The sequence below is a fragment of the Salvelinus fontinalis genome, chromosome 31 (assembly GCF_029448725.1).
Source record: "Salvelinus fontinalis isolate EN_2023a chromosome 31, ASM2944872v1, whole genome shotgun sequence".
Lineage (NCBI taxonomy): Eukaryota > Metazoa > Chordata > Actinopteri > Salmoniformes > Salmonidae > Salvelinus > Salvelinus fontinalis.
This window is the reverse complement of record NC_074695.1, coordinates 15,451,986-15,479,928: the sequence shown is the minus strand read 5'-3', so window position 1 is coordinate 15,479,928 and position 27,943 is coordinate 15,451,986. Positions and strand designations below refer to the sequence as shown.

The 27,943-nt window shown below is 46.4% G+C and overlaps 2 protein-coding genes across 5 annotated transcripts in view; one reads left to right on the top strand and one right to left on the bottom strand.

Moving 5' to 3' along the window:
- The first annotated feature begins 38 nt into the window (after positions 1-38).
- Positions 39-22,991, top strand: LOC129829636 (ceramide kinase-like). The gene is made up of 13 exons (XM_055891447.1): positions 39-881; positions 2,018-2,113; positions 2,294-2,431; positions 2,676-2,804; positions 6,194-6,257; positions 6,496-6,635; positions 6,833-6,907; positions 7,345-7,497; positions 17,054-17,159; positions 18,039-18,133; positions 18,380-18,576; positions 19,951-20,249; positions 20,614-22,991. Exons 1-13 carry the CDS (start codon positions 758-760, stop codon positions 20,684-20,686), a joined length of 1,689 nt encoding a protein of 562 aa, XP_055747422.1. The 5' UTR covers positions 39-757; the 3' UTR covers positions 20,687-22,991.
- A 132-nt stretch (positions 22,992-23,123) lies between these two features.
- The window catches only part of LOC129829637 (glucose-6-phosphate 1-dehydrogenase-like), a 29,908-nt gene continuing 25,088 nt past the window's right edge, over positions 23,124-27,943 (bottom strand). For 3 of the 4 annotated variants that reach the window (XR_008755419.1, XR_008755421.1, XR_008755420.1), the window contains exons 13-14: positions 23,905-24,475; positions 23,124-23,653 (exon numbers count right to left, since the gene is read on the bottom strand). Coding sequence is in view for 1 of the 4 variants with exons in the window: in XM_055891448.1 (XP_055747423.1) it covers positions 23,635-23,653; positions 24,410-24,475 (85 nt within the window). In the remaining 3 variants the exon portion in view is untranslated. The remainder of the gene's footprint in view (positions 23,654-23,904; positions 24,476-27,943) is intronic. The other variant, XM_055891448.1, reaches the window with a different exon arrangement.

Genomic DNA, 27,943 nt, shown 5'->3' with positions numbered 1-27,943 from the left:
AATGTGGACAGGAAAGCATTTTGACGGACATATCAGAGAAGGGACACATGATTAGTTTGCCCGGTGCGCCGGGACAGCAGTGAAAACTGTGTTACCTGGCACACGCGGGATGAGCGACCATAAATCAAGTGCACCTATAGCCCACACAGTATTTCGTCGATATTTTTTTAATGGTAATTTAAGTCAACATGATTAGGCAACTTCTCAGTTCAAGTCAAATTCAGACAGTTTAGTCTATAAAGACTAGAGTTGGCAAAAAAATGAAACAGGCTTTTGAAATGTAGGATATTTCATACAGAGCAGTTCAAAGAGTCAAAGGAATCCAATACTTTGGCATGACATGATTTTATGCTAATTACCTGCACCGCGGGTAGTAGCAGCCAACCAGAGAGCAGCATGCAAATGTTAAAGACAGGTGCGACAGGGATATAAGGAAACCAAAATATTTTTAGAGATGAAGCCTACCTGTCACTGACATGCGCGTTAACCTAAAGACAAGGACTTAACAGATACAAAAAAAGTGTCTCATTAATCTTATCAGACCTTTATGGTATTTGAACAACACTTTGAGATATTGTTTTCAGAGTGGAGCTTGTATCTGAAGAGTTTATCATTTTAATATGCGGCAATATTGAATTATTGGAATCATTTCTAGAATAAATTGTTCTTCGGTTGCCTACATTCTTCTGTGATAGTGAGATAGAGAACTACAATCCTGTCTATCTATACTATAGACGTTTGTAGAGATACATATAGTATGGATGTAGATCTAGTACATTTGGAGTCCAGTCTATGGGTTGGTAAGAAACGTTACCGGGCAGCCCTTACCGACTGGCACCTCAACTGGACTGAGCTCGATAAGAAGAACCGTGATAAGACCGGTGAGTCCCTTTTATAATTTTATCCATCACTTTCGTCGTGCATGGCATCTGTTGACCCCCTCTCTTTCTAATTGTAGACATTTCATTATATACATTACTTTTAAATACACTTTCATGTAGGCTCATATAGTATTTAGATAGGATTTTATCTTAGGTTGCCTAGTAATAACTGCATAACAATCTCATTCACTCTTAGAATAAAGTAAATAAAAAGAAGACTTGACTAGCCTCATATGGTAGTCATTCAATCGCACTGGCATCACACAGCATGCATGTTGTTTTGAGTAGAGTGAATGTGTGCTATGTACCACTAATAGAATGTCACCAAACCTGTCTTGCAGACAGCATGTAAGTGGAAACTGATGTAAATAGGCTACATGCTAGTGGTAAAATGTGAAGACTTATTTCAACCATTATTAAATGAAATTCTATCCATTCTGTAAAGTTAGTAGGCTAGTAAGTAGTGTGTGTTTCAGAGAAATTGGTATAAAAATACAAATTATTATAGGTACACTGTATGTCACTCATGAAGAATGTCCCTTTTCCTCTAAAGGTGAATAACAAGTTATACAGCACTAACATGAAACACTAGAAAACACACACACACACACACACACACACACACACACACACACACACACACACACACCCTATCCGATGTGCCCTTTAATTAATAGCCACATGAGCTCAATATAAGCAAAATATTTACCAGTTTGTGTGTGTGTGTCTGTGTAGCCTCGTTAACACCTTGCTATAACATGTGAGTTTGGTGTGCTGATCAATTTGGCCCAATCACTATCCGACCAAGGCTTGTCACATCTACACATTGTATTATAATGTGTCTCTTACGTGTCCACTGTGTCCTCATTGTGACCATATTAGATGGTTCCTCCCTGTATGCAATCTGTTAATTGATATCCAGACACGATGTGTGCCTGACTACCTCTGGAGGTGGTAAGGAAGATCTGATCACAATCAGATCACAATGTGTCTTTTAATCATCTACATCTGTTTAAAAATGTGAGCACAATCAGAATGTGGACACGATCAGGACAAAGGACGCATGTTATCACCAGGTATAAACAGGGCTTATGTAATACAAGTTTCAATGTCATACTGTGCCTGTGGGATCCTAGTTTCAGTACCAGTGTCGGAGGTTGTTGCTGTGGAGGGGCATGTGGAGGTTCTGCCCCAGAGGTCAGTTTCTGAAGACACAGACAGAGACTTCACAGGTGAGTTATGTTACTGCCCTAAGGTCAGGCACACAGTCTCTGGTAACAGACGCAGCGAGGGATTTAGTTCTGGGAGCCGAGATTAGACACAACACCAAATCAAACAAAAGCCATTTCCTGGTGTCTCCTCCTCCCTCCCCCCCTCCCTCGCTCCCTCCCTCCCTGTGTCCTGTTCTGTAGTGTTCTATGTGAAGCGTAGCAGCAGCGGTAGTTCCTATGGGTTGCTATGGCGCCTGGGCAGGACCCAGTTCAGCTGTCCCAGCAGAGACGTCAGAGACCAGTGGATGACCCAGCTGAGGATTGCCCTCAAAACACACAGTAAGGATAACTTCACTTGTCCTGAGATAAGATGTCAATTACATGTAAATGTATTTATTCCCTTAGGGTCAAAGGCAATGCAAGAACACATCCTCCAGTATTGTTTTTAGATTTATTTATTTTTAATCACAAAAGTAGTGCAATTCCAACCCCCCCCCATCTGTTGTTTTCCATGGATCCACTCTGTCTCCACTCTTCTTTTGATATGCTCTTTTGATCAGTCTATCCTCCTCTCCTCTCTCAGGCCCCTCTCGTCCTCACAGGTTGTTGGTGTTCATCAACCCGTTCGGAGGAAAGAAACAAGGGAGGCAGATCTATCACTCTCTAGTGGCCCCACTGTTTGAGCTGGCTGGGGTCAGCTCTCATGTTGTAGGTGAGACCCGTGTGAAACAATAGGGATGCAGAAAATCCTGTGACGTATTGACAAACCTATAGAACTGGTAGTTATGTTTGTTTCGGGGCTTGTCAGTAGCAGGCTAATTAACATTGTGTGGTGATATTGGCGTGACACGTGATTATGCTCATAATTACATGGTCTATTGCTATATAATAACATGGTATGTTGCTATATTATAACATGGTATGTTGCTGTATTATGACATGGTCTGTTGCTGTATTATGACATGGTCTGTTGCTGTATTATAACATGGTCTGTTGCTGTATTATAACATGGTCTGTTGCTGTATTATGACATGGTATGTTGCTGTATTATGACATGGTATGTTGCTGTATTATGACATGGTCTGTTGCTGTATTATGACATGGTATGTTGCTGTATTATGACATGGTCTGTTGCTGTATTATGACATGGTCTGTTGCTGTATTATGACATGGTCTGTTGCTGTATTATGACATGGTCTGTTGCTGTATTATAACATGGTTTGTTGCTGTATTATAACATGGTCTGTTGCTGTATTATGACATGGTATGTTGCTGTATTATGACATGGTCTATTACTGTATTATAACATGGTCTATTACTGTATTATGACATGGTCTGTTGCTGTATTATAACATGGTTTGTTGCTGTATTATAACATGGTCTATTACTGTATTATGACATGGTCTGTTGCTGTATTATAACATGGTCTATTACTGTATTATGACATAGTCTGTTGCTGTATTATGACATGGTCTGTTACTGTATTATGACATGGTCTATTACTGTATTATGACATGGTCTGTTGCTGTATTATGACATGGTCTATTACTGTATTATGACATGGTCTGTTACTGTATTATAACATGGTCTATTACTGTATTATGACATGGTATGTTGCTGTATTATGACATGGTCTGTTGCTGTATTATGACATAGTCTGTTGCTGTATTATGACATGGTCTGTTACTGTATTATAACATGGTCTGTTGCTGTATTATGACATGGTCTGTTACTGTATTATGACATGGTCTGTTGCTGTATTATAACATGGTCTATTACTGTATCATGACATGGTCTGTTGCTGTATTATGACATGGTCTGTTGCTGTATTATGACATGGTCTGTTGCTGTATTATGACATGGTCTGTTGCTGTATTATGACATGGTCTGTTACTGTATTATAACATGGTCTGTTACTGTATTATAACATGGTCTATTACTGTATTATGACATGGTCTGTTGCTGTATTATGACATGGTCTGTTGCTGTATTATGACATGGTCTATTACTGTATTATGACATGGTCTGTTACTGTATTATAACATGGTCTATTACTGTATTATGACATGGTCTGTTGCTGTATTATGACATGGTCTGTTGCTGTATTATGACATGGTCTGTTGCTGTATTATGACATGGTCTGTTGCTGTATTATGACATGGTCTGTTGCTGTATTATGACATGGTCTGTTGCTGTATTATGACATGGTCTGTTGCTGTATTATGACATGGTCTGTTGCTGTATTATGACATGGTCTGTTACTGTATTATAACATGGTCTGTTACTGTATTATAACATGGTCTATTACTGTATTATGACATGGTCTGTTGCTGTATTATGACATGGTCTGTTGCTGTATTATGACATGGTCTGTTGCTGTATTATGACATGGTCTGTTGCTGTATTATGACATGGTCTGTTGCTGTATTATGACATGGTCTGTTGCTGTATTATGACATGGTCTGTTGCTGTATTATGACATGGTCTGTTGCTGTATTAAAACATGGTCTGTTGCTATATTATAACATGGTCTATTACTGTATTATGACATGGTCTGTTGCTGTATTATGACATGGTCTGTTGCTATATTATAACATGGTATGTTGCTGTATTATAACATGGTCTGTTGCTATATTATAACATGGTCTGTTGCTGTATTATAACATGGTTTGTTGCTGTATTATAACATGGTCTATTACTGTATTATGACATAGTCTGTTGCTGTATTATAACATGGTCTATTACTGTATTATGACATAGTCTGTTGCTGTATTATGACATGGTCTATTACTGTATTATGACATAGTCTGTTGCTGTATTATGACATGGTCTGTTACTGTATTATAACATGGTCTATTACTGTATTATGACATGGTCTGTTGCTGTATTATAACAGTCTGTTGCTGTATTATGACATGGTCTGTTACTGTATTATAACATGGTCTATTACTGTATTATGACATGGTCTGTTGCTGTATTATAACATGGTCTATTACTGTATTATGACATAGTCTGTTGCTGTATTATGACATAGTCTGTTGCTGTATTATGACATGGTCTGTTACTGTATTATAACATGGTCTATTACTGTATTATGACATGGTCTGTTGCTGTATTATGACATGGTCTGTTGCTGTATTATGACATGGTCTGTTGCTGTATTATGACATGGTCTGTTGCTGTATTATGACATGGTCTGTTGCTGTATTATGACATGGTCTGTTGCTGTATTATGACATGGTCTGTTGCTGTATTATGACATGGTCTGTTGCTGTATTATGACATGGTCTGTTACTGTATTATAACATGGTCTATTACTGTATTATGACATGGTCTGTTGCTGTATTATGACATGGTCTGTTGCTGTATTATGACATGGTCTGTTGCTGTATTATGACATGGTCTGTTGCTGTATTATGACATGGTCTGTTGCTGTATTATGACATGGTCTGTTGCTGTATTATAACATGGTCTGTTGCTGTATTATAACATGGTCTGTTGCTGTATTATGACATGGTCTGTTGCTGTATTATGACATGGTCTGTTGCTGTATTATAACATGGTATGTTGCTATATTATAACATGGTATGTTGCTGTATTATAACATGGTCTGTTGCTATATTATAACATGGTCTGTTGCTGTATTATAACATGGTCTGTTGCTGTATTATAACATGGTCTGTTGCTGTATTATGACATGGTCTGTTGCTGTATTATGACATGGTCTGTTGCTGTATTATGACATGGTCTGTTGCTGTATTATGACATGGTCTGTTGCTGTATTATGACATGGTCTGTTGCTGTATTATGACATGGTCTGTTGCTGTATTATGACATGGTCTGTTGCTGTATTATGACATGGTCTGTTGCTGTATTATGACATGGTCTGTTGCTGTATTATGACATGGTCTGTTGCTGTATTATGACATGGTCTGTTGCTGTATTATGACATGGTCTGTTGCTGTATTATGACATGGTCTGTTGCTGTATTATGACATGGTCTGTTGCTGTATTATGACATGGTCTGTTGCTGTATTATGACATGGTCTATTGCTGTAATTCTAATAGTAAAACAAATTCTGCTTTGTTTTTGTCATTCAGTGACAGAGCGGGCCAACCAGGCGAGAGACCACATACTGAAGAAAGACCTGACTGGTTTCGATGGGTATGTCAGACATTTCAATGTTGTCATGTTAACAGCAACACTATGGCAGCCAATTACGAAATGCTACCCTATTCACCCCTTTTGATGAGGGCTCTGGTCAAAAGTAGTAAGGCCCATAGGACTCTGTTCAAAAGAAGTGCACTATATAGGGAGTATTGAGTAGTGCACTACATTTCAGGTTTAGCCTGGGATTGGGTTTCACGACATCACTGTTTGTTAATGTTTGTCCCTACCTCAGTGTGGTATGTGTGGGCGGGGATGGAATGTTCAGTGAGCTGCTGCACGGTGTGATTGGCCGAACACAGCAGGAGGCGGGGCTATCGGAGCATGACCCCTCCCTACAGTCATGTGACCTTCACATTGGCATCATTCCTGCAGGTGAGACATATCATTGATAAAGAATTAAATGCATTTGGTTGACCTCAGAAGTCCATCTGCAAAGAAAGTGAACGTTCCCTTCTGAAATTTTGAGAAGGAGGGAGGACACAAGGATTGGAGAAAAGACTTAGATTCACCCTGACTATATAGTTGCATCTGATATGAGACTGATATGAGTCTGTGTGTTCTCTCCTCAGGCTCCACAGACTGCGTGTGTTTTGCCACTGTGGGAGTCAACGACCCAGTGACCTCTGCTCTGCACATTATCATTGGTGAGATATGATCATAAATTAAAAACACATTTAATAACAAATAATACATTTTAGATTACATTGTACTTGACTTTGTTATCTGGTGTAGCTTAAACTTAAATATTTAGCCAATATCTTTAGCCACTGAGGAAGCAGGTAGGCTAGCGGTTAAGCATTGAGCCAGTAACCGGAAGGTTGCCGGTTCGAATCCCTGAGCAGACTAGTTAAAAAAATCTATCGATGTGCCCTTAATCAAGGCACTTAACCTTAATTGCTCCTGTTACTCGCTCTGCATAAGAGCGTCTGCTAAGTTGTAAAAAGCATCACTTTACAGGAGCCACAAGCAGCAACTTTAGTCATAAGCAGCATCATTATTTCACAAGTTAATGAAGTTAGTCAATATTCAAAATCCTGATCTGAACCTTCCTTGTCCTCCACATTCTGACAACCCATTGCAGGAGACTCTCAGCCTCTGGACGTGTGTTCTGTCCACCACCACTCGTCTCTGGTGCGTTACTCTGTGTCTCTGGTAGGATACGGGTTCTATGGAGACGTGCTGGTGGAAAGTGAGAGACATCGCTGGATGGGGCCTCTCAGATATGACTATTCAGGTATGGAACGAAAAATTCAAGCAATAATAGACGAGAAGGTGTGCATTATTGTGATGCAGTCACTATGTATGAGGCGATGCTGAGTACCATCAACTTCACATGGTCTAATATTGCAGACATACAGTACCAGTCAAAAGTTTGGACACACATATTCATTCAAGGGTTTAAATAAATAAAAATATGACTATATTTACTATATTGTAGAATAATAGTGAAGACATCAAAACTATGAAATAACACATATGGAATCATGTAGTAACCAAAAATGAGTTACATTTACATTACATTTAAGTCATTTAGCAGACGCTCTTATCCAGAGCGACTTACAAATTGGTGCATTCACCTTATGACATCCAGTGGAACAGCCATTTTACAATAGTGCATCTAAATCTTTTAAGGGGGGGGGGGGTCAGAAGGATTGCTTTATCCTATCCTAGGTATTCCTTAAAGAGGTGGGGTTTCAGGTGTCTCCGGAAGGTGGTGATTGACTCTGCTGTCCTGGCGTCGTGAGGGAGTTTGTTCCACCATTGGGGTGCCAGAGCAGCGAACAGTTTTGACTGGGCTGAGCGGGAACTGTACTTCCTCAGTGGTAGGGAGGCGAGCAGGCCAGAGGTGGATGAACGCAGTGCCCTTGTTTGGGTGTAGGGCCTGATCAGAGCCTGAAGGTACTGAGGTGCCGTTCCCCTCACAGCTCCGTAGGCAAGCACCATGGTCTTGTAGCGGATGCGAGCTTCAACTGGAAGCCAGTGGAGAGAGCGGAGGAGCGGGGTGATGTGAGAGAACTTAGGAAGGTTGAACACCAGACGGGCTGCGGCGTTCTGGATGAGTTGTAGGGGTTTAATGGCACAGGCAGGGAGCCCAGCCAACAGCGAGTTGCAGTAATCCAGACGGGAGATGACAAGTGCCTGGATTAGGACCTGCGCCGCTTCCTGTGTGAGGCTGGGTCGTACTCTGCGGATGTTGTAGAGCATGAACCTACAGGAACGGGCCACCGCCTTGATGTTAGTTGAGAACGACAGGGTGTTGTCCAGGATCACGCCAAGGTTCTTAGCGCTCTGGGAGGAGGACACAATGGAGTTGTCAACCGTGATGGTGAGATCATGGAACGGGCAGTCCTTCCCCGGGAGGAAGAGCAGCTCCGTCTTGCCGAGGTTCAGCTTGAGGTGGTGATCCGTCATCCACACTGATATGTCTGCCAGACATGCAGAGATGCGATTCGCCACCTGGTCATCAGAAGGGGGAAAGGAGAAGATTAATTGTGTGTCGTCTGCATAGCAATGATAGGAGAGACCATGTGAGGTTATGACAGAGCCAAGTGACTTGGTGTATAGCGAGAATAGGAGAGGGCCTAGAACAGAGCCCTGGGGGACACCAGTGGTGAGAGCACGTGGTGAGGAGACAGATTCTCGCCACGCCACCTGGTAGGCGCGACCTGTCAGGTAGGACGCAATCCAAGCGTGGGCCGCGCCGGAGATGCCCAACTCGGAGAGGGTGGAGAGGAGGATCTGATAGTTCACAGTATTGAAGGCAGCCGATAGGTCTAGAAGGATGAGAGCAGAGGAGAGAGAGTTAGCTTTAGCAGTGCGGAGCGCCTCCGTGATACAGAGAAGAGCAGTCTCAGTTGAATGACTAGTCTTGAAACCTGACTGATTTGGATCAAGAAGGTCATTCTGAGAGAGATAGCAGGAGAGCTGGCCAAGGATGGCACGTTCAAGAGTTTTGGAGAGAAAAGAAAGAAGGGATACTGGTCTGTAGTTGTTGACATCGGAGGGATCGAGTGTAGGTTTTTTCAGAAGGGGTGCAACTCTCGCTCTCTTGAAGACGGAAGGGACGTAGCCAGTGGTCAAGGATGAGTTGATGAGCGAGGTGAGGTAAGGAAGAAGGTCTCCGGAAATGGTCTGGAGAAGAGAAGAGGGGATAGGGTCAAGCGGGCAGGTTGTTGGGCGGCCGGCCGTCACAAGACGCGAGATTTCATCTGGCGAGAGAGGGGAGAAAGAGGTCAGAGCACAGTGTAGGGCAGTGTGAGCAGAACCAGCGGTGTCGTTTGACTTAGCAAACGAGGATCGGATGTCGTCGACCTTCTTTTCAAAATGGTTGACGAAGTCATCTGCAGAGAGGGAGGAGGGGGGGGGGGGGGGGGGGATTCAGGAGGGAGGAGAAGGTGGCAAAGAGCTTCCTAGGGTTAGAGGCAGATGCTTGGAATTTAGAGTGGTAGAAAGTGGCTTTAGCAGCAGAGACAGAAGAGGAAAATGTAGAGAGGAGGGAGTGAAAGGATGCCAGGTCCGCAGGGAGGCGAGTTTTCCTCCATTTCCGCTCGGCTGCCCGGAGCCCTGTTCTGTGAGCTCGCAATGAGTCGTCGAGCCACGGAGCGGGAGGGGAGGACCGAGCCGGCCTGGAGGATAGGGGACATAGAGAGTCAAAGGATGCAGAAAGAGAGGAGAGGAGGGTTGAGGAGGCAGAATCAGGAGATAGGTTGGAGAAGGTTTGAGCAGAGGGGAGAGATGATAGGATGGAAGAGGAGAGAGTAGCGGGGGAGAGAAAGCGAAGGTTGGGACGGCGCGATACCATCCGAGTAGGGGCAGTGTGGGAAGTGTTGGATGAGAGCAAGAGGGAAAAGGATACAAGGTAGTGGTCGGAGACTTGGAGGGGAGTTGCAATGAGGTTAGTGGAAGAACAGCATCTAGTAAAGATGAGGTCAAGCGTATTGCCTGCCTTGTGAGTAGGGGGGAAGGTGAGAGGGTGAGGTCAAAAGAGGAGAGGAGTGGAAAGAAGGAGGCAGAGAGGAATGAGTCAAAGGTAGACGTGGGGAGGTTAAAGTCACCCAGAACTGTGAGAGGTGAGCCGTCCTCAGGAAAGGAGCTTATCAAGGCATCAAGCTCATTGATGAACTCTCCGAGGGAACCTGGAGGGCGATAAATGATAAGGATGTTAAGCTTGAAAGGGCTGGTAACTGTGACAGCATGGAATTCAAAGGAGGCGATAGACAGATGGGTAAGGGGAGAAAGAGAGAATGACCACTTGGGAGAGATGAGGATCCCGGTGCCACCACCCCGCTGACCAGAAGCTCTCGGGGTGTGCGAGTTTAATAGTTTCTACAGTGTTTCCATTCCGGTAGAAGTTGGCTAGCTAGCAGTGTTGCAGTGTTGACTAGCAGTATTGACTTGGTAGGTGAACGGCAGCGCGGCGTACGAAAATAGCTGGCTAGCTAACCGAAAATTACTCTAGACTCCACAGTTATCTTAGATACAAGGACAGCAAAGACAACTATGTAGCTAGCTAACACTACACTACTCAAGTCGTTCCGTTGTTCCGTTGAATGTAATAGATTCTACAGTGCTGCTATTCGGTGGCTAGCTGGCTAGCTAGCAGTGTTGATTACGTTACGTTACGTTAAAAGGACGAAACCTAGCCGAACCTAGAAAATCGCTCTAAACTACACAATTATCTTTGATACAAAGACGGCTATGTAGCTAGCTAAGATCAAACAAATCAAACCGTTGTACTGTAATGAAATGAAGTGAAATGTGATACTACCTGTGGAGCGAAGCGGAATGCGACCGGGTTGTTGAATGCGGAAGTAGAGAGTTAAACAAATAAAAAATATATTTGAGATTTGAGATTCTTCAAAGTAGCCACCCTTTGCCTTGATCACAATTTTGCACGCTCTTGGCATTCTCTCAACCAGCTTCACCTGGCATGCTTTTCCAACAGTCTTGAAGGAGTTACCATATATGCTCAGCACTTGTTGGCTGCTTTTCCTTCACTCTGCTGTCCAACTCATCCCAAACCATCTTAAATCGGGTTGAGGTCTGGTGATTGTGGAGGCCAGGTCATCTGATGCAGCACTTCATCACTCTCCTTCTTGGTCAAATAGCCCTTACCTCCATGCTGTGTGTGTTGGGTCATTGTCCTGTTGAAAAATAAATGACAGTCCCACTAAGCGCAAACCAGATGGGATGGCGTATAGCTGCGGTAGCCCATGCTGTGGTAGCCATGCTGGTTACATGTGCCTTCAATTCTAAATAAATCACTGACAGTGTCAGTAGGAGATAGGTAGGAGCAAGCCCATGTAACGCTTTGTAGGTTAACAATAAAACCTTGAAATCAGCCCTTGCCTTAACAGGAAGCCAGTGTAGGGAGGCTAGCACTTGAGTAATATGATACATTTTTGGGGTTCTAGTCAGGATTCTAGCAGCCGTATTTAGCACTAACTGAAGTTTATTTAGTGCTTTATTTAGTGCTTTATCCGGGTAGCCGGAAAGTAGAGCATTGCAGTAGTCTAACCTAGAAGTAACAAAAGCATGGATTAATTTTTCTGCATCAGTTTTGTACGGAAAATTTCAGATTTTTGCAATGTTACATAGATGGAAAAAAGCTGTCCTTGAAACAGTCTTGATATGTTCGTCAAAAGAGAGATCAGGGTCCAGAGTAACGCCGAGGTCCTTCACAGTTTCATTTGAGACTACTTTACAACCATCAAGATTAATTGTCAGATCTCTTTGTTTCTTGGGACCTAGAACACGCATCTCTTGTAGCAGGATTGCTTGTAAGCTTCTGGGTTAGTCCCGCACCTTGAAAGCGGCAGCTCTACCCTTTAGCTCAGTGCGAATGTTGCCTGTAATCCATGGCTTCCGGTTGGGGTATGTACGTACAGTCACCGTGGGGACGACGTCCTTGATAAAGCCAGTGATTGATGTGGTGTACTCCTCAATGCCATCGTAAGAATCCCGGAACATGTTCCAGTCTGTGATAGCAAAACAGTCCTGTAGTTTAGCATCTGCTTCATCTGACCACTTTTTTATAGACCGAGTAACTGGTGCTTCCTGCTTTAATTTCCGCTTGTAAGCAGGATTTAGGAGGACAGAGTTGTGGTCGGATTTACCAAATGGAGGGCGAGGGAGAGCTCTGTACGCGTCTCTGTGTGCGGAGTACAGGTGCTCTAGAATTTTTCCCCGTCAGGTTGCACATTTAACATGTTGATAGAAATTTGGTAGAACTGATTTAAGTTTCCCTACATTAAAGACTCCGGCCACTAGGAGCGCCGCCTCTGGGTGATTGGTTTCCTGTTTGCTTATTTCCTTATACAGCTGACTGAGTGCGGTCTTAGTGCCAGCATCTGTCTGTGGTGGTAAATAAACAGCCACGAAAAGTATAGCTGAAAAATCTCTAGGCAAGTAGTGTTGCCTGCAATTTATCACAATATACTCTACTTCAGGCGAGCAAAATCTAGAGACTTTCTTAGATTTCGTGCACCAGCTGTTGTTTACAAATATGCACAGACCGCCCCCCCCCCCTCGTGTTACCGGAGTGTGCTGTTCTATCTTGCCGGTGCAGCGTGTATTCCGCTAGCTGAATGTCCATGTCGTCATTCAGCCACGATTTCGTGAAACATAGGATATTACAGTTTTTGATGTCCCGTTGGTATGATATTCGTGATCGTACCTCGTCTAATTTATTGTCCAATGATTGCATGATGGCGAGTAATATTGACGGTAACGGCAGCTTTCCCACTTGCCTTCTGCGGGTCCTCACAAGGCACCCCGCTCTGTGTCCTCTGTACCTGTGTTTCTTCCTCTTGCAAATAACGGGGATGTTAGCCCTGTCGGGTGTTTGGAGAATGTCCTGTACTTTATTATTATTTTTTAATTTCACCTTTATTTAACCAGGTAGGCTAGTTGAGAACAAGTTCTCATTTACAACTGCGACCTGGCCAAGATAAAGCAAAGTAGTGCGACAGAAAGAACAACACAGAGTTACATGGAATAAACAAGCGTACAGTCAATAACACAACAAAAAATTAAAAAGTCTATATACAGTGGGTGCACATGGCATGAGGAGGTATGGCAATAATTAGGCCATAGTTGCAAAGTAATTACAATTTAGCCTAGTCACACTGGAGTGATATATGAGCAGATGATGGTGTGTAAGTAGTGATACTGGTGTGCAAAAGAGCAGCAAAGTAAATAAAAACAATATGGGGATGAGGTAGGTAGATTGGGTGGGCTATTTACAGATGGACTATGTACAGCTGCAGTGATCGGTTAGCTGCTCTGACAGTTGATACTTAAAATTAGTGAGGGAGATATGTCTCCAGCTTCAGCGATTTTTGCAATTCATTCCAGTCATTGGCAGCAGAGAACTGGAAGGAAAGGCGGCCAAAGGAGGTGTTGGCTTTGGGGATGACCAGTGAGGTATACCTGCTGGAGCGCGTGCTACGGGTGAGTGTTGTTATCGTGACCAGTGAGCTGAGAAGGCGGAGCTTTACCTAGCATAGACTTGTAGATGACCTGGAGCCAGTGGGTCTGGCGACGAATATGTAGCGAGGGCCAGCCGACTAGAGCATACAGGTCGCAGCATAAGGTGCTTTGGTAACAAAACGGGTGGCACTGTGATAGACTGCATCCAATTCGCTGAATAGAGTATTGGAAGCTATTTTGTAGATGACATCGCCGAAGTCGAGGATCGGTAGGATAGTCAGTTTTACCAGGGTACGTTGGGCGGCGTGAGTGAAGGAGGCTTTGTTGCGAAATAGAAAGCCGATTCTAGATTTGATTTTGGATTGGAGATGTTTGATATGAGTCTGGAAGGAGAGTTTACAGTCTCGCCAGACACCCAGGTATTTGTAGTTGTCCACGTATTCTAGGTCAGAACCGTCCAGAGTAGTGATGCTAGTCGGGCGGGCGGGTGTGGACAGCGAACGATTGAAAAGCAAGCATTTGGTTTTGCTAGCGTTTAAGAACAGTTGGAGGCCAACAGGACGACAACCCTTCCAACAGGACGACAACCCTAAGCACACAGCCAAGACAACACAGGAATGGCTTCCTGACAAGTCTCTGAATGTCCTTGAGTGGCCCAGCCAGAGCCCGGACTTGAACTCGATCGAACATCTCTGGAGAGACCTGAAAATAGCTGTGCAGCGACGCTCCCCATCCAGCCTGACAGAGTTTGAGAGGATCTGCAGAGAAGAATGGGAGAAACTCCCCAAATACAGGTGTGCCAAGATTGCAGCGTCATACCCAAGAAGACTTGTAATCATTGCCAAAGGTCCTTCAACAAAGTACTGAGTAAAGGGTCTGAATACTTTTGTAAATGTGATATTGAAGTTTTTTTTGCTTTGTCATTATGAGGGATTATGTGTAGATCGATGAGGGGAAAAAACAATTTAATCCATTTTAGAATAAGGCTTGTAACGTAAGTCAGCGGTTCTGAATGCACTGTATATGTACAGTACCAATCAAATGTTTGGACAAACCAACTCATTCCAGGTTTTTTTTATTTTATTATTTTCTACATTGTAGAATAATAGTGAAGACATCAAAGCTATGAAATAACACATATGGAATCATGTAGTAGCTTCATGAGGTAGTCACCTGGAATTTCAATTAGCAGGTGTGCCTCGTTAAAAGTGAATTTGTGGAATTAATTTTCTTCTTAATGCATTTTGAGCCAATCAGTTGTGTTGTGACATGGTAGGGGTTGTATACAGATAGCCCTATTTGGTAAAAGACCAAATCCAAATTATGGCAAGAACAGTTCAAAAAGCAAAGAGAAATAACTCCTTCATTACTTCAAGACATGAAGGTCAGTCAATCCTGAAAATTTCAAGAACTTTTAAAGTTTCTTCAAGTGCAGTCGCAAAAACCATCAAGCTATATGATGAATCTGTCTCTCATGAGGACCGCCATAGGAAAGGAAGACCCAGAGTTACCTCTGCTGCAGAGGATAAGTTCATTAGAGTTACCACCCTCAGAAATTGCAGCCCAAATAAATGCTTCAGAGTTCAAGTAACAGACACATCTCAACATCAACTGTTCAGAGGAGACTGTGTGAATCAGTCCTTCATGGTTGTATTGATGCAAAGAAACCACTACTAAAGGACACCAATAAGGAGGCTTGTTTGGGCCAAGAAACACGAGCAATGTACATTAGACCGGTCCAAATTTGAGATTTTTTGGTTCCAATCGCCTTGTCTTTGTGAGACGCAGAGTAGGTGAACGGATGATCTCCGCCAGTGTGGTTCCCACCGTGAAGCGTGGAGGAGGTGGTGTGATGGTGCTTTGCTGGTGACACTGTTGGTGATTTATTTAGAATTCAAGGCTCAATTAACCAACATGGCAACCACAGCATTCTGCAGCAATACACAATCCCATGTGGTTTGCACTTAGTGGGACTATCAGTTATTTTTCAACAGCACAATGACCCAACACACCTCCAGGCTGTGTAAGCTCTATTTGACCAAGAAGGCGAGTCATGGAGTGCTGCATCAGATGACCTGACCTCAACCCAATTGAGATGGTTGGGGATGAGTTGGACCGTAGATTGAAGGAAAAGCAACAAGTGGTCAAGACTGTTGGAAAAACATTCCAGGTGAAGCTGGTTGAGAGAATGCCAAGAGTGTGCAAAGCTGTCATCAAGGCATAGGTTGGCTACTTTGAAGAATCTAAAATCTAAAATATATTTTTATTTGTTTAACACTTTTGTGGTTACTACATGATGCCATGTGTTATTTCATAGTTTTGATGTCTTCACTATTATTCTACTATGTATAAAATCCTCGTCTTTACTTGTTACAGAGAGGAACTAATACATACGTACTAGCACATGCTCCTCTAAAAATAGTAAAAATAAAGAAAACCCTTGAATGAGTAGGTGTGTCCAAACTTTTGACTGGTACTGTATATAGCTACATATATATCTACAGATCTGTGAAAAGGTATTTGCCCCCTCTCAGTCATCCAGGTCCTGACTGAGGCTGAAAAGCATCCCCATCACACTACCACCACCACCATGCTTGACCGTTGGTATAAGGGTCTTACTGTGGAATGCAGTGTTTGGTTTTCGCCAGGCATAATGGGATCCATGTAGTCCAAAAAGTTATACTTTTGACTCATCTGTCCATAGAACATTCTTCCAGGGGTCTTGATGATCATCCAGGTGATTTTTGGCAAACTTGAGTCAACTTGCTGGACGAAATGGGTCCCATTATGTCTGGCGAAAACCAAACACTGCATTCCACAGTAAGAACCCCATACCAATGGTCAGCATGGTAGTATGATGGTGTGGGGAGGCTTTGCTGCCTCAGGACCTGGATGACTTGCCTTAATAGAAAGGGGGGGGGGGGGGGGCACCGTTGTGTGTCACTCACTACATATCATAAGCTCTAAGAAGTAAATCATGTCTATAATGACTACATGCATCATGACAGAACACTCAAATATAGTGTTGCATACCAGTTAGAGTGAGAGGTAGTGAGGATAGAGCTTCTCTGTGTTTACAGTATGAGTCAGAGCCATACAGATGTAGGATCTTAATTTGTACACCCTGTTGCAGGAGAACTTTAAACTTGTAGCTTCTGAAGTGTGTTATTTCCACTGACATTTCATGATTTTATTTTCCCTTCTGAAAAATGTATCAACCCCTACAAAAATGTCAATTAATTATAATCCACATTTCCTGTTGCTGCAGGATTATTTTCCTGGTGAAGCAAATTGGCTCAAAGTATGATCATACATCTGTAGGATGGTTGCTAACCCTCTCCCGCCCTCTCTTCCCCCAGGTGCTATGGTGTACCTGAGTAACAGGAGCTATGCAGGCCTAGTTCAGTACCTACCAGCAGACCCCCAGCTCTCCAACCCCAGGGACAACACACGCTGCCTCTCTGGGTAGCAACTAACTATATTTCTCAGAGAATAAAAACACTCACTCACTGCCTGGTACACTGATCCAAAACAAGGCTTATCCAGGGAAGAAAAGAAGGATGGTCCTCCTCTTTACTTGTTACAGAGAGGAACTAATACATACGTACTAGCACATGCTCCTCTAAATGTTGTGATTGACAGTGTGTTCTCAAATAATGATAAGCTTAGCATTAACAACTCACTGAAGCTAACAGAGGGACTTCTGATACCATTACCTGTCTCAAATGTAAGGTCCTGATAGGAACAGTTGCCCTAGATATCATCACCTCAACCGTTCCATTGGGAGAAAGTGTTCTGGCTACTTCAGGTCATCAGAAGGCTATAGCGACATGACCTCAATATCCCCTGGGGAAGAACCTCAGCCTCAGTCAATTCCTCCTGCAACAGAGACCCAGGTGTCGTGTGTACTCCTGTACCTTAAGGAGGGCGGATTCCATGCCAACCTAGGGCAACCTGATCTGAACGAAAGGAGAGACAGCACCTCCTGGTCTGTGAAAGCAGACTGTAAGCCTACCTGGGTGAAAGACTGTACCCAATCTATTTTGTCTGAAATGACTAAGAACTGCCCCGCGGTCTGTAAGGGAGGGTAAGGAACTGGGAGATGCTACATATAAAAGGACGCTGGTATCTTTGAAAGACTGTACCTGTCTTTAGTCTGTGATCGATAGCCAGCCCAAGGGTCTGTGAGGGAGGGTAACATGACGATACATATATGAATGGAATGCATGGCTATCAGGAACAGGTGCTGTTGTTACACCACTGGAATGTATCAGTATGTTATACCTATGTCACGTGTGAAAAAAAGAGCAATCGTTTGTAATGTGTGTGTGTGCGGTGTTCCAGGTGCAGTGTGTGTTCTAAGAGCACAGAGAGACTGTTCCCCCACTCTCCAGATGCTAGTTCCAACTACATCTCCCACTTCAGCAGCGACTCAGAGGGTAAGTCTATAAAAACACGCAGTCTACATAGACTCTACAGTCTACACACATCCTATGTAACGCAATTCCATGAACCACGCTTGGGTGATGAGTAACTTTGCCTGAGACTGGAAGACTTATGTTAGCTCCTAGAGTTAATGCCTGGGCTTTAGCTCAGTGGGCTAACTATTGTGGCATGCAGGACAGCAGGGCTCCAACCCTGGTCGGTCACAGAACTTCCTCTGCTCTCTCTGCCTCGTGCTGCAGGTGATTGGGTGAGTGTAGACGGCCGGTTCAAGGCTGTGTCCCTCACCTGTATGTCCAGCTCCTGTCCTCGCAGTCCCCTGGGGCTGTCCCCCTCAGCACACCTGGCCGATGGGACAGGTGACCTCATCATTGTACGGGACACACACCCCCTAGGGTTCCTCACCTTCCTACACAGACACACCAGCACACAGGACCAGGTAACTCTAACCCTAACCCAGTGCCAGGTAACTCTAACCTGCGGTGCCAGGTAACTCTAACCTGCGGTGCCAGGTAACTCTAACCTGCGGTGCCAGGTAACTCTAACCTGCGGTGCCAGGTAACTCTAACCTGCGGTGCCAGGTAACTCTAACCTGCGGTGCCAGGTAACTCTAACCTGCGGTGCCAGGTAACTCTAACCTGCGGTGCCAGGTAACTCTAACCTGCGGTGCCAGGTAACTCTAACCTGCAGTGCCAGGTAACTCTAACCTGCAGTGCCAGGTAACTCTAACCTGCAGTGCCAGGTAACTCTAACCTGCAGTGCCAGGTAACTCTAACCTGCAGTGCCAGGTAACTCTAACCTGCAGTGCCAGGTAACTCTAACCTGCAGTGCCAGGTAACTCTAACCGGCAGTGCCAGGTAACTCTAACCGGCAGTGCCAGGTAACTCTAACCGGCAGTGCCAGGTAACTCTAACCGGCAGTGCCAGGTAACTCTAACCTGCAGTGCCAGGTAACTCTAACCTGCAGTGCCAGGTAACTCTAACCTGCAGTGCCAGGTAACTCTAACCTGCAGTGCCAGGTAACTCTAACCTGCAGTGCCAGGTAACTCTAACCTGCAGTGCCAGGTAACTCTAACCTGCAGTGCCAGGTAACTCTAACCTGCAGTGCCAGGTAACTCTAACCTGCAGTGCCAGGTAACTCTAACCTGCAGTGCCAGGTAACTCTAACCTGCAGTGCCAGGTAACTCTAACCTGCAGTGCCAGGTAACTCTAACCTGCAGTGCCAGGTAACTCTAACCTGCAGTGCCAGGTAACTCTAGCCTGCAGTGCCAGGTAACTCTAGCCTGCAGTGCCAGGTAACTCTAGCCTGCAGTGCCAGGTAACTCTAGCCTGCAGTGCCAGGTAACTCTAGCCTGCAGTGCCAGGTAACTCTAGCCTGCAGTGCCAGGTAACTCTAGCCTGCAGTGCCAGGTAACTCTAACCTGCAGTGCCAGGTAACTCTAACCTGCAGTGCCAGGTAACTAACCTGCAGTGCCAGGTAACTAACCCAGGGCCAGGTAACTAACCCAGGGCCAGGTAACTCTAACCTGCAGTGCCAGGTAACTCTAACCTGCAGTGCCAGGTAACTCTAACCTGCAGTGCCAGGTAACTCTAACCCGGTGCCAGGTAACTCTAACCCGGTGCCAGGTACGTTCCACGTTCCAAGTATAACAGTATGGAAATATCTGTGGCCCGAGAAAGACAGGAACAATTGCTGATGGAGTAACATCTAGCTGCAGCACTAAAAGGCCTAAAATAAACATATTTGCAAAAGGTTGCTACTGTATTTGATTGGTAGTTTTTTGATGGTCACTTTATGCATCTTCCCTTCTAAGTTTGACCTACCCTTCGTGGATGTCCACCGTGTGAAGGCAGTACGTTTCTCTCTCCCACCCGGAGAAAAGGGGGCTGAGGATAAAGAGAGGGAGACAGTAAATGGTGGAGGGATGGCGGGAGAGGGAGAGAGAACTAGCCAGAGCGGTTCCCAACATCACCTGGTAGAAAGAGGAGAGGAGCGAGGGATGGCGAATGACAGGAAGAAAGACTTGTGTGGCCTGTGCTGCAGTAAGCCTCCTTCAGTGTCTGTGTGGAACTGTGACGGAGAAATACTTCCTCACACTGAGATCCTCTGCAGGTAAGAGACATCTTATCACATGATGGAAATCAATACTTACCTGACAGAGTTTCAGTGTACATTTAGTGCTCTGCTTCAGGCACAACATGAAGCCTCTAGTAATCTTTTCATACTACTGAGCTGAGCCAAGCTGTACTGCTCTAGCCTAGTTACGCATTCACCATCATTGCTGAAATCGTACTGGAAAGGAGAAATAAAATATTTGAGCCAGCACAGGAGTTAGACTTAGCATGATAGTATGATGTGTCAATGCTGCATTTTCCTACTCTGTCCTCATCTGCCTTGTTGTCCTGTCCTGTCCCTCCCTCCCTCCCTCCCTCCCTCCCTCCCTCCATTCTTCCATTCTTCCCTCCCTCCCTCCCAGGGTTCATGGTCAGCTGGTGCGTTTGTATGCCCGGGGCATGGAGGACGGATCAGCCACGCCCACCAGGAAGTGAACTGTGTTAGAGTCCGTTCACACTACTGACTGAGGGAGGCCGTGGTAGGGTCCGTTCATACTACTGACTAAGGGTGTCCGTGGTAGGGTCCGTTCACACTACTGACTGAGGGTGGCCGTGGTAGGGTCCGTTCACACTACTGACTGAGGGAGGCCGTGGTAGGGTCCGTTCACACTACTGACTGACAGAGGCCGTGGGTTCACACTACTGACTGAGGGTGGCCGTGGTAGGGTCCCGTTCACACTACTGACTGAGGGAGGCCGTGGTAGGATCCGTTCACACTACTAACTGAGGGTGGCCGTGGTAGGATCCGTTCACACTACTGACTGAGGGTGGCCGTGGTAGGATTCGTTCACACTACTGACTGAGGGAGGCCGTGGGTTCACACTACTGACTGAGGGTGGCCGTGGTAGGGTCCGTTCACACTACTGACTGAGGGAGGCCGTGGTAGGATCCGTTCACACTACTGACTGAGGGTGGCCGTGGTAGGGTCCGTTCACACTACTGACTGACGGAGGCCGTGGGTTCACACTACTGACTGGGGGTGGCCGTGGTAGGGTCCGTTCACACTACTGACTGAGGGAGGCCGTGGTAGGGTCCGTTCACACTACTGACTGAGGGAGGCCGTGGTAGGATCCGTTCACACTACTGACTGAGGGTGGCCGTGGTAGGGTCCGTTCACACTACTGACTGACGGAGGCCGTGGGTTCACACTACTGACTGGGGGTGGCCGTGGTAGGGTCCGTTCACACTACTGACTGAGGGTGGCCGTGGTAGGATCCGTTCACACTACTGACTGAGGGAGGCCGTGGTAGGATCCGTTCACACTACTGACTGAAGGTGGCCGTGGTAGGATCCGTTCACACTACTGACTGAGGGTGGCCGTGGTAGGGTCCGTTCACACTACTGACTGACGGAGGCCGTGGTAGGATCCGTTCACACTACTGACTGAAGGTGGCCGTGGTAGGATCCGTTCACACTACTGACTGAGGGAGGCCGTGGTAGGATCCGTTCACACTACTGACTGAAGGTGGCCGTGGTAGGATCCGTTCACACTACTGACTGAGGGTGGCCGTGGTAGGGTCCGTTCACACTACTGACTGACGGAGGCCGTGGGTTCACACTACTGACTGGGGGTGGCCGTGGTAGGGTCCGTTCACACTACTGACTGAGGGTGGCCATGGTAGGATCCGTTCACACTACTGACTGACGGAGGCCGTGGGTTCACACTACTGACTGAGGGTGGCCGTGGTAGGGTCCGTTCACACTACTGACTAAGGGAGGCCGTGGTAGGTTCCGTTCACACTACTGACTGAGGGTGGCCGTGGTAGGATCCGTTCACACTACTGACTGAGGGAGGCCAGAAAATGCCAGAAAATAAAACATGATTCTAATCAATTCTGCCAGCTAGGACCAATGAAATGGCTCTCTCTCTGGTGTAGTTTTTTTATAGAGTGAACGGAGCCTTACTGTGATACTGAGATGTATCACAACTGAAGAAGGCTGTATTACTGTACGAACCTCATGTCGGCTCAATGACAACCTATCAGTTAGTGGGATGTCTGTGGAAATACTTATTTTTCTGACCTGTGACTATCAACAGAATAACCAACAGAGCCTTACATTTTACATACCTCATTTAATGGCTACTGTAACTAACACTAGGGTCATCATACAAGTTAGTGGGACAATGGTCATGAATGATGTCTGACTTTGGAAGTAGGTGTGACTGAACGTAACAATACCCAAAAGAGCCTTCCATTTCACTTCATCTGCTTTCTCTCTTAACCAAATCATTCCTGAATATTTTGACAAGTCTTTAGATGGATGTTTGAGGTAATTCAAGGAATGTACACTGAGTGTTCAAAACATTAAGAACACCTGCACTTTTCATGACAGGTGAATCCAGGTGAAAGATATGATCCCTTATTGATGTCACTTGTTAAATCCACTTAAAATCAGTGTAGGTGAAGGTTAGGTTAAAGAAGGAATTTTAAGCATTGAGACAAATGAGACATGGATTGTGTGTGTGCCATTCACAGGGTGAATGGGCAAGACAAAATATGTAAGTGCCTTTGAACAGGGTATGGTAGTAGGTCCTAGTTTGTGTCAAGAACGGCACCGCTGCTGAGTTTTTCACGCAGTTTCCCGAGTGTATAAACAATGGTCCACCACCCAAAGGACATCCAGCCAACTTGACACAACTGTGGGAAGCATTGGAGTCAACATGGGCCAGAATCCCTGTGGAACACTTTAGCCAGCTTGTAGAGTCCATGCCCTGACCAATTCAGGCTGTTCTGAGGGAAAAAGGGGGGGGGGGGGGGGGGCGCTACTCAATATTAGGAAGGTGTTCTTAATGTTTTGTTTTACACCCAATATATCATATTTTCTACAAACAATGATACAGCTTGATATGACTTGATGCCACTAGCTTATGGTATTTTCACCTATAAATGTGTATGTTTATTTCAGCTACTGATTTGCATTTCTGAAAATGTTGCACATAATAAACAGTCACCTTATTATTATGCAGAATTTTGAGCTTACATATCATTTATTGTTTATGACAGAACTGACATTTACTCCCAGAGAGCAAGAGACACACTTTTATCTCGTGAGTATAGAAAAGTAAGACAAACCTGTTGTTCTTGAACATTGAGACCATTCTCAAACTCTCCTCAAAACCCCAGTGACAGAGTTGATCCAAGCATACATTGCATACAGTGCAATTTTATGAATCAGCTATTGTCATTGGGCACATTTGTTTTGCGTCACCCGTTGTACATTTTAGACGATTCCATTTGTCCTAGTGACATTTTCACCCACCTGGGGAACCAGGCGATGTAAAACAAGTGCACCCAATGTATATAATGACACATTTTTGGTCTTTCATTCATTCTGCTTCCTCCCAGCAGTAACAGTCTGTGGGCTATGGAGTGACAGCAGGCTCAGAACTGGGCCATATACCTGGAGGGAGAGAGACAGGAAACATCAGTCAACAGCCAGTCTAGCGGAGCAACTTAAATTAGGCCCAGACCAAACCAGACCAGGCGATACACAGGAATGTGCTGATGTGGATGGAAATATAATTAGTCAGGTTGAGAAAGTTTATAATATTTTGGAGGTTTTTAGTTGATTATCCCAATAGGATAATTTATTTTGTAAGTCAGTGATTTTTCACGAGCTTAGATTTAAGAAGATAGTAAAGAGCTTCTTACCTTACCTCCTCCCTTCAGGGTGCTCAATGCCTTCTAGATGACAGTCTCACAGGAATTTACATCGTCAATCAAACAATCAAAGAGTGAAGTCAATAAATGATCATGATTTATTTTGTCACAATCAATCTGGATAGTGATGCTGAAATCAAACCGTGCATTAATCAGGTTCAGGCGTGTTGTTCATAATACTGATTTGTCGCCTGGTGGTTCAGATCGGTTTATGTTTTAACCAACTCCACTGTGTTCCTTCATTGTCATGCCAAACATGTGCCCAAATGACAAGTTGGCTACGGCACATACAGTACCGTATGATACCATGCCAACTGAAATAGGAGAGACGAGGGAATATCAGGATTGTGAGAAATGCAGAATATAACGTTTTCTTTCATGCAGTATGAGTTAAATAAGCACCTCAAAAGAGTCGAGAGTAGCAAACACAAGGGAACTTTCACACAGTGTAATTGGTGTGTGTTTCTTGTGTCATGCAGTGTGGGGGTTGACCCACTTGTATGTTCCCTCGTAGCGGAATCCCACCCTCCTCACGAGCTCATCCGCTTCATTTGGTCCACGACTGAGGAACAGGGACAGATTGAGGGTGGAGGAGGAACAGGGACAGGTAGAGGGTGGAGGAACAACAGGGACAGGTAGAGGGTGGAGGAGGAACAGGTAGAGGGTGGAGGAGGAACAGGGACAGGTAGCGGGTAGAGGAGGAACAGGGACAGGTAGAGGGTGGAGGAGGAACAGGTAGAGGGTGGAGGAGGAACAGGGACAGGTAGCGGGTAGAGGAGGAACAGGGACAGGTAGAGGGTGGAGGAACAACAGGTAGAGGGTGGAGGAGGAACACGGACAGAGAGGGTGGAGGAGGAACAGGGACAGGTAGAGGGTGGAGGAGGAACAGGGACAGGTAGAGGGTGGAGGAACAGGGACAGGTAGAGGGTGGAGGAACAACAGGTAGAGGGTGGAGGAACAACAGGTAGAGGGTGGAGGAGGAACAGGGACAGGTAGAGGGTGGAGGAACAGGGACAGATAGAGGGTGGAGGAGGAACAGGTACAGATAGAGGGTGGAGGAGGAACAGGGACAGGTAGAGGGTGGAGGAACAGGGACAGGTAGAGGGTGGAGGAACAACAGGTAGAGGGTGGAGGAACAACAGGTAGAGGGTGGAGGAGGCACAGGGACAGGTAGAGGGTGGAGGAGGAACAGGGACAGAGAGGGTGGAGGAGGAACAGGGACAGAGAGACGGTGGAGGAGGAACAGGGACAGGTAGAGGGTGGAGGAACAGGGACAGGTAGAGGGTGGAGGAGGAACAGGGACAGGTAGAGGGTGGAGGAGGAACAGGGACAGATAGAGGGTGGAGGAGGAACAGGTACAGATAGAGGGTGGAGGAGGAACAGGAACAGATAGAGAGTGGAGGAGGGACAGGTACAGATAGAGGGTAGAGGAGGAACAGGGACAGGCAGAGGGTGGAGGAGGAACAGGGACAGAGAGGGTGGAGGAGGAACAGGGACAGGTAGAGGGTGGAGGGACAGAGAGGGTGGAGGAGGAACAGGGACAGGTAGAGGGTGGAGGAGGAACAGGTAGAGGGTGGAGGAGGAACAGGGACAGGTAGAGGGTGGAGGAGGAACAGGTACAGATAGAGGGTGGAGGAGGAACAGGAACAGATAGAGGGTGGAGGAGGAACAGGAACAGATAGAGGGTGGAGGAGGAACAGGGACAGGGTGGAGGAGGAATAGATAGAGGGTGGAGGAGGAACAGGGACAGATAGAGGGTAGAGGAACAACAGGGACAGATAGAGGGTGGAGGAACAACAGGGACAGATAGAGGGTGGAGGAACAACAGGGACAGATAGAGGGTAGAGGAGGAACAGGGAGGTAGAGGGTGGAGGAGGAACAGGGACAGGTAGAGGGTGGAGGAACAACAGGGACAGATAGAGGGTGGAGGAACAACAGGGACAGATAGAGGGTGGAGGAGGACCAGGGACAGGTAGAGGGTAGAGGAGGAACAGGGACAGATAGAGGGTAGAGGAGGAACAGGGACAGGTAGAGGGTAGAGGAGGAACAGATAGAGGGTGGAGGAACAACAGGGACAGATAGAGGGTGGAGGAGGAACAGGGACAGATAGAGGGTAGAGGAGGAACAGGGACAGATAGAGGGTGGAGGAGGAACAGATAGAGGGTGGAGGAACAACAGGGACAGATAGAGGGTAGAGGAGGAACAGGGACAGATAGAGGGTGGAGGAGGAACAGATAGAGGGTGGAGGAACAACAGGGACAGATAGAGGGTGGAGGAGGAACAGGGACAGATAGAGGGTGGAGGAACAACAGGGACAGATAGAGGGTGGAGGAACAACAGGGACAGATAGAGGGTGGAGGAACAACAGGGACAGATAGAGGGTGGAGGAACAACAGGGACAGAGAGAGGGTGGAGGAACAACAGGGACAGAGAGAGGGTGGAGGAACAACAGGGACAGAGAGAGGGTGGAGGAGGAACAGGGACAGATAGAGGGTAGAGGGTGGAGGAACAACAGGGACAGATAGAGGGTAGAGGGTGGAGGAACAACAGGGACAGATAGAGGGTAGAGGGTGGAGGAGGAACAGGTAGAGGGTGGAGGAGGAACAGGGAGGTAGAGGGTGGAGGAGGAACAGGGACAGGTAGAGGGTGGAGGAGGACCAGGGACAGGTAGAGGGTAGAGGAGGAACAGGGACAGATAGAGGGTGGAGGAGGAACAGATAGAGGGTGGAGGAACAACAGGGACAGAGAGAGGGTGGAGGAACAACAGGGACAGAGAGAGGGTGGAGGAACAACAGGGACAGAGAGAGGGTGGAGGAACAACAGGGACAGAGAGAGGGTGGAGGAGGAACAGGGACAGATAGAGGGTAGAGGAGGAACAGGGAGGTAGAGGGTGGAGGAGGAACAGGGACAGATAGAGGGTGGAGGAGGAACAGGGACAGATAGAGGGTAGAGGAGGAACAGGGACAGGTAGAGGGTGGAGGAGGAACAGGAACAGAGAGGGTGGAGGAGGAACAGGAACAGAGAGGGTGGAGGAGGAACAGGAACAGAGAGGGTGGAGGAGGAACAGGTAGAGGGTGGAGGAGGAACAGGTAGAGGGTGGAGGAGGAACAGGTAGAGGGTGGAGGAGGAACAGGGACAGGTAGAGGGTGGAGGAGGAAAAGGGACAGATAGAGGGTGGAGGAGGAAAAGGGACAGATAGAGGGTGGAGGAGGAACAGGTAGAGGAGGAACAGGGACAGATAGAGGGTGGAGGAGGAACAGGTAGAGGGTGGAGGAGGAACAGGTAGAGAGTGGAGGAGGAACAGGGACAGAGAGGGTGGAGGAGGAACAGGGACAGAGAGGGTGGAGGAGGAACAGGTAGAGGGTAGAGGAGGAACAGGGACAGAGAGGGTGGAGGAGGAACAGGTAGAGGAGGAACAGGGACAGAGAGGGTGGAGGAGGAACAGGTAGAGGAGGAACAGGGACAGAGAGGGTGGAGGAGGAACAGGGACAGATAGAGCGTGGAGGAGGAACAGGTAGAGGGTGGAGGAGGAACATGGACAGAGAGGGGATGGAGGAGGAACAGGGACAGAGAGAGGGTGGAGGAGGAACAGGGACAGATAGAGGGTAGAGGAGGAACAGGGACAGGTAGAGGGTGGAGGAGGAACAGGTAGAGGGTGGAGGAGGAACAGGGACAGGTAGAGGAGGAACAGGGACAGGTAGAGGGTGGAGGAGGAACAGGGACAGGTAGGGGGTAGAGGAGGAACAGGGACAGATAGAGGGTGGAGGAGGAACAGGGACAGATAGAGGGTGGAGGAGGAAAAGGGACAGATAGAGGGTGGAGGAGGAACAGGTAGAGGAGGAACAGGGACAGATAGAGGGTGGAGGAGGAACAGGTAGAGGGTGGAGGAGGAACAGGTAGAGAGTGGAGGAGGAACAGGGACAGAGAGGGTGGAGGAGGAACAGGTAGAGGGTAGAGGAGGAACAGGGACAGAGAGGGTGGAGGAGGAACAGGTAGAGGAGGAACAGGGACAGAGAGGGTGGAGGAGGAA

What these genes read in the sequence shown, in the direction of transcription:
- LOC129829636 (XM_055891447.1), top strand. Translation starts at nt 758, where the DNA reads ATGGATGTAGATCTAGTACATTTGGAGTCCAGTCTATGGGTTGGTAAG. An exon ending in GGTCAGCTCTCATGTTGTAG is followed by an intron (nt 2,805 to 6,193) that starts GTGAGACCCGTG and finishes TTTGTCATTCAG; the next exon opens with TGACAGAGCGGGCCAACCAG. An exon ending in TCTCAGATATGACTATTCAG is followed by an intron (nt 7,498 to 17,053) that starts GTATGGAACGAA and finishes CTCTTCCCCCAG; the next exon opens with GTGCTATGGTGTACCTGAGT.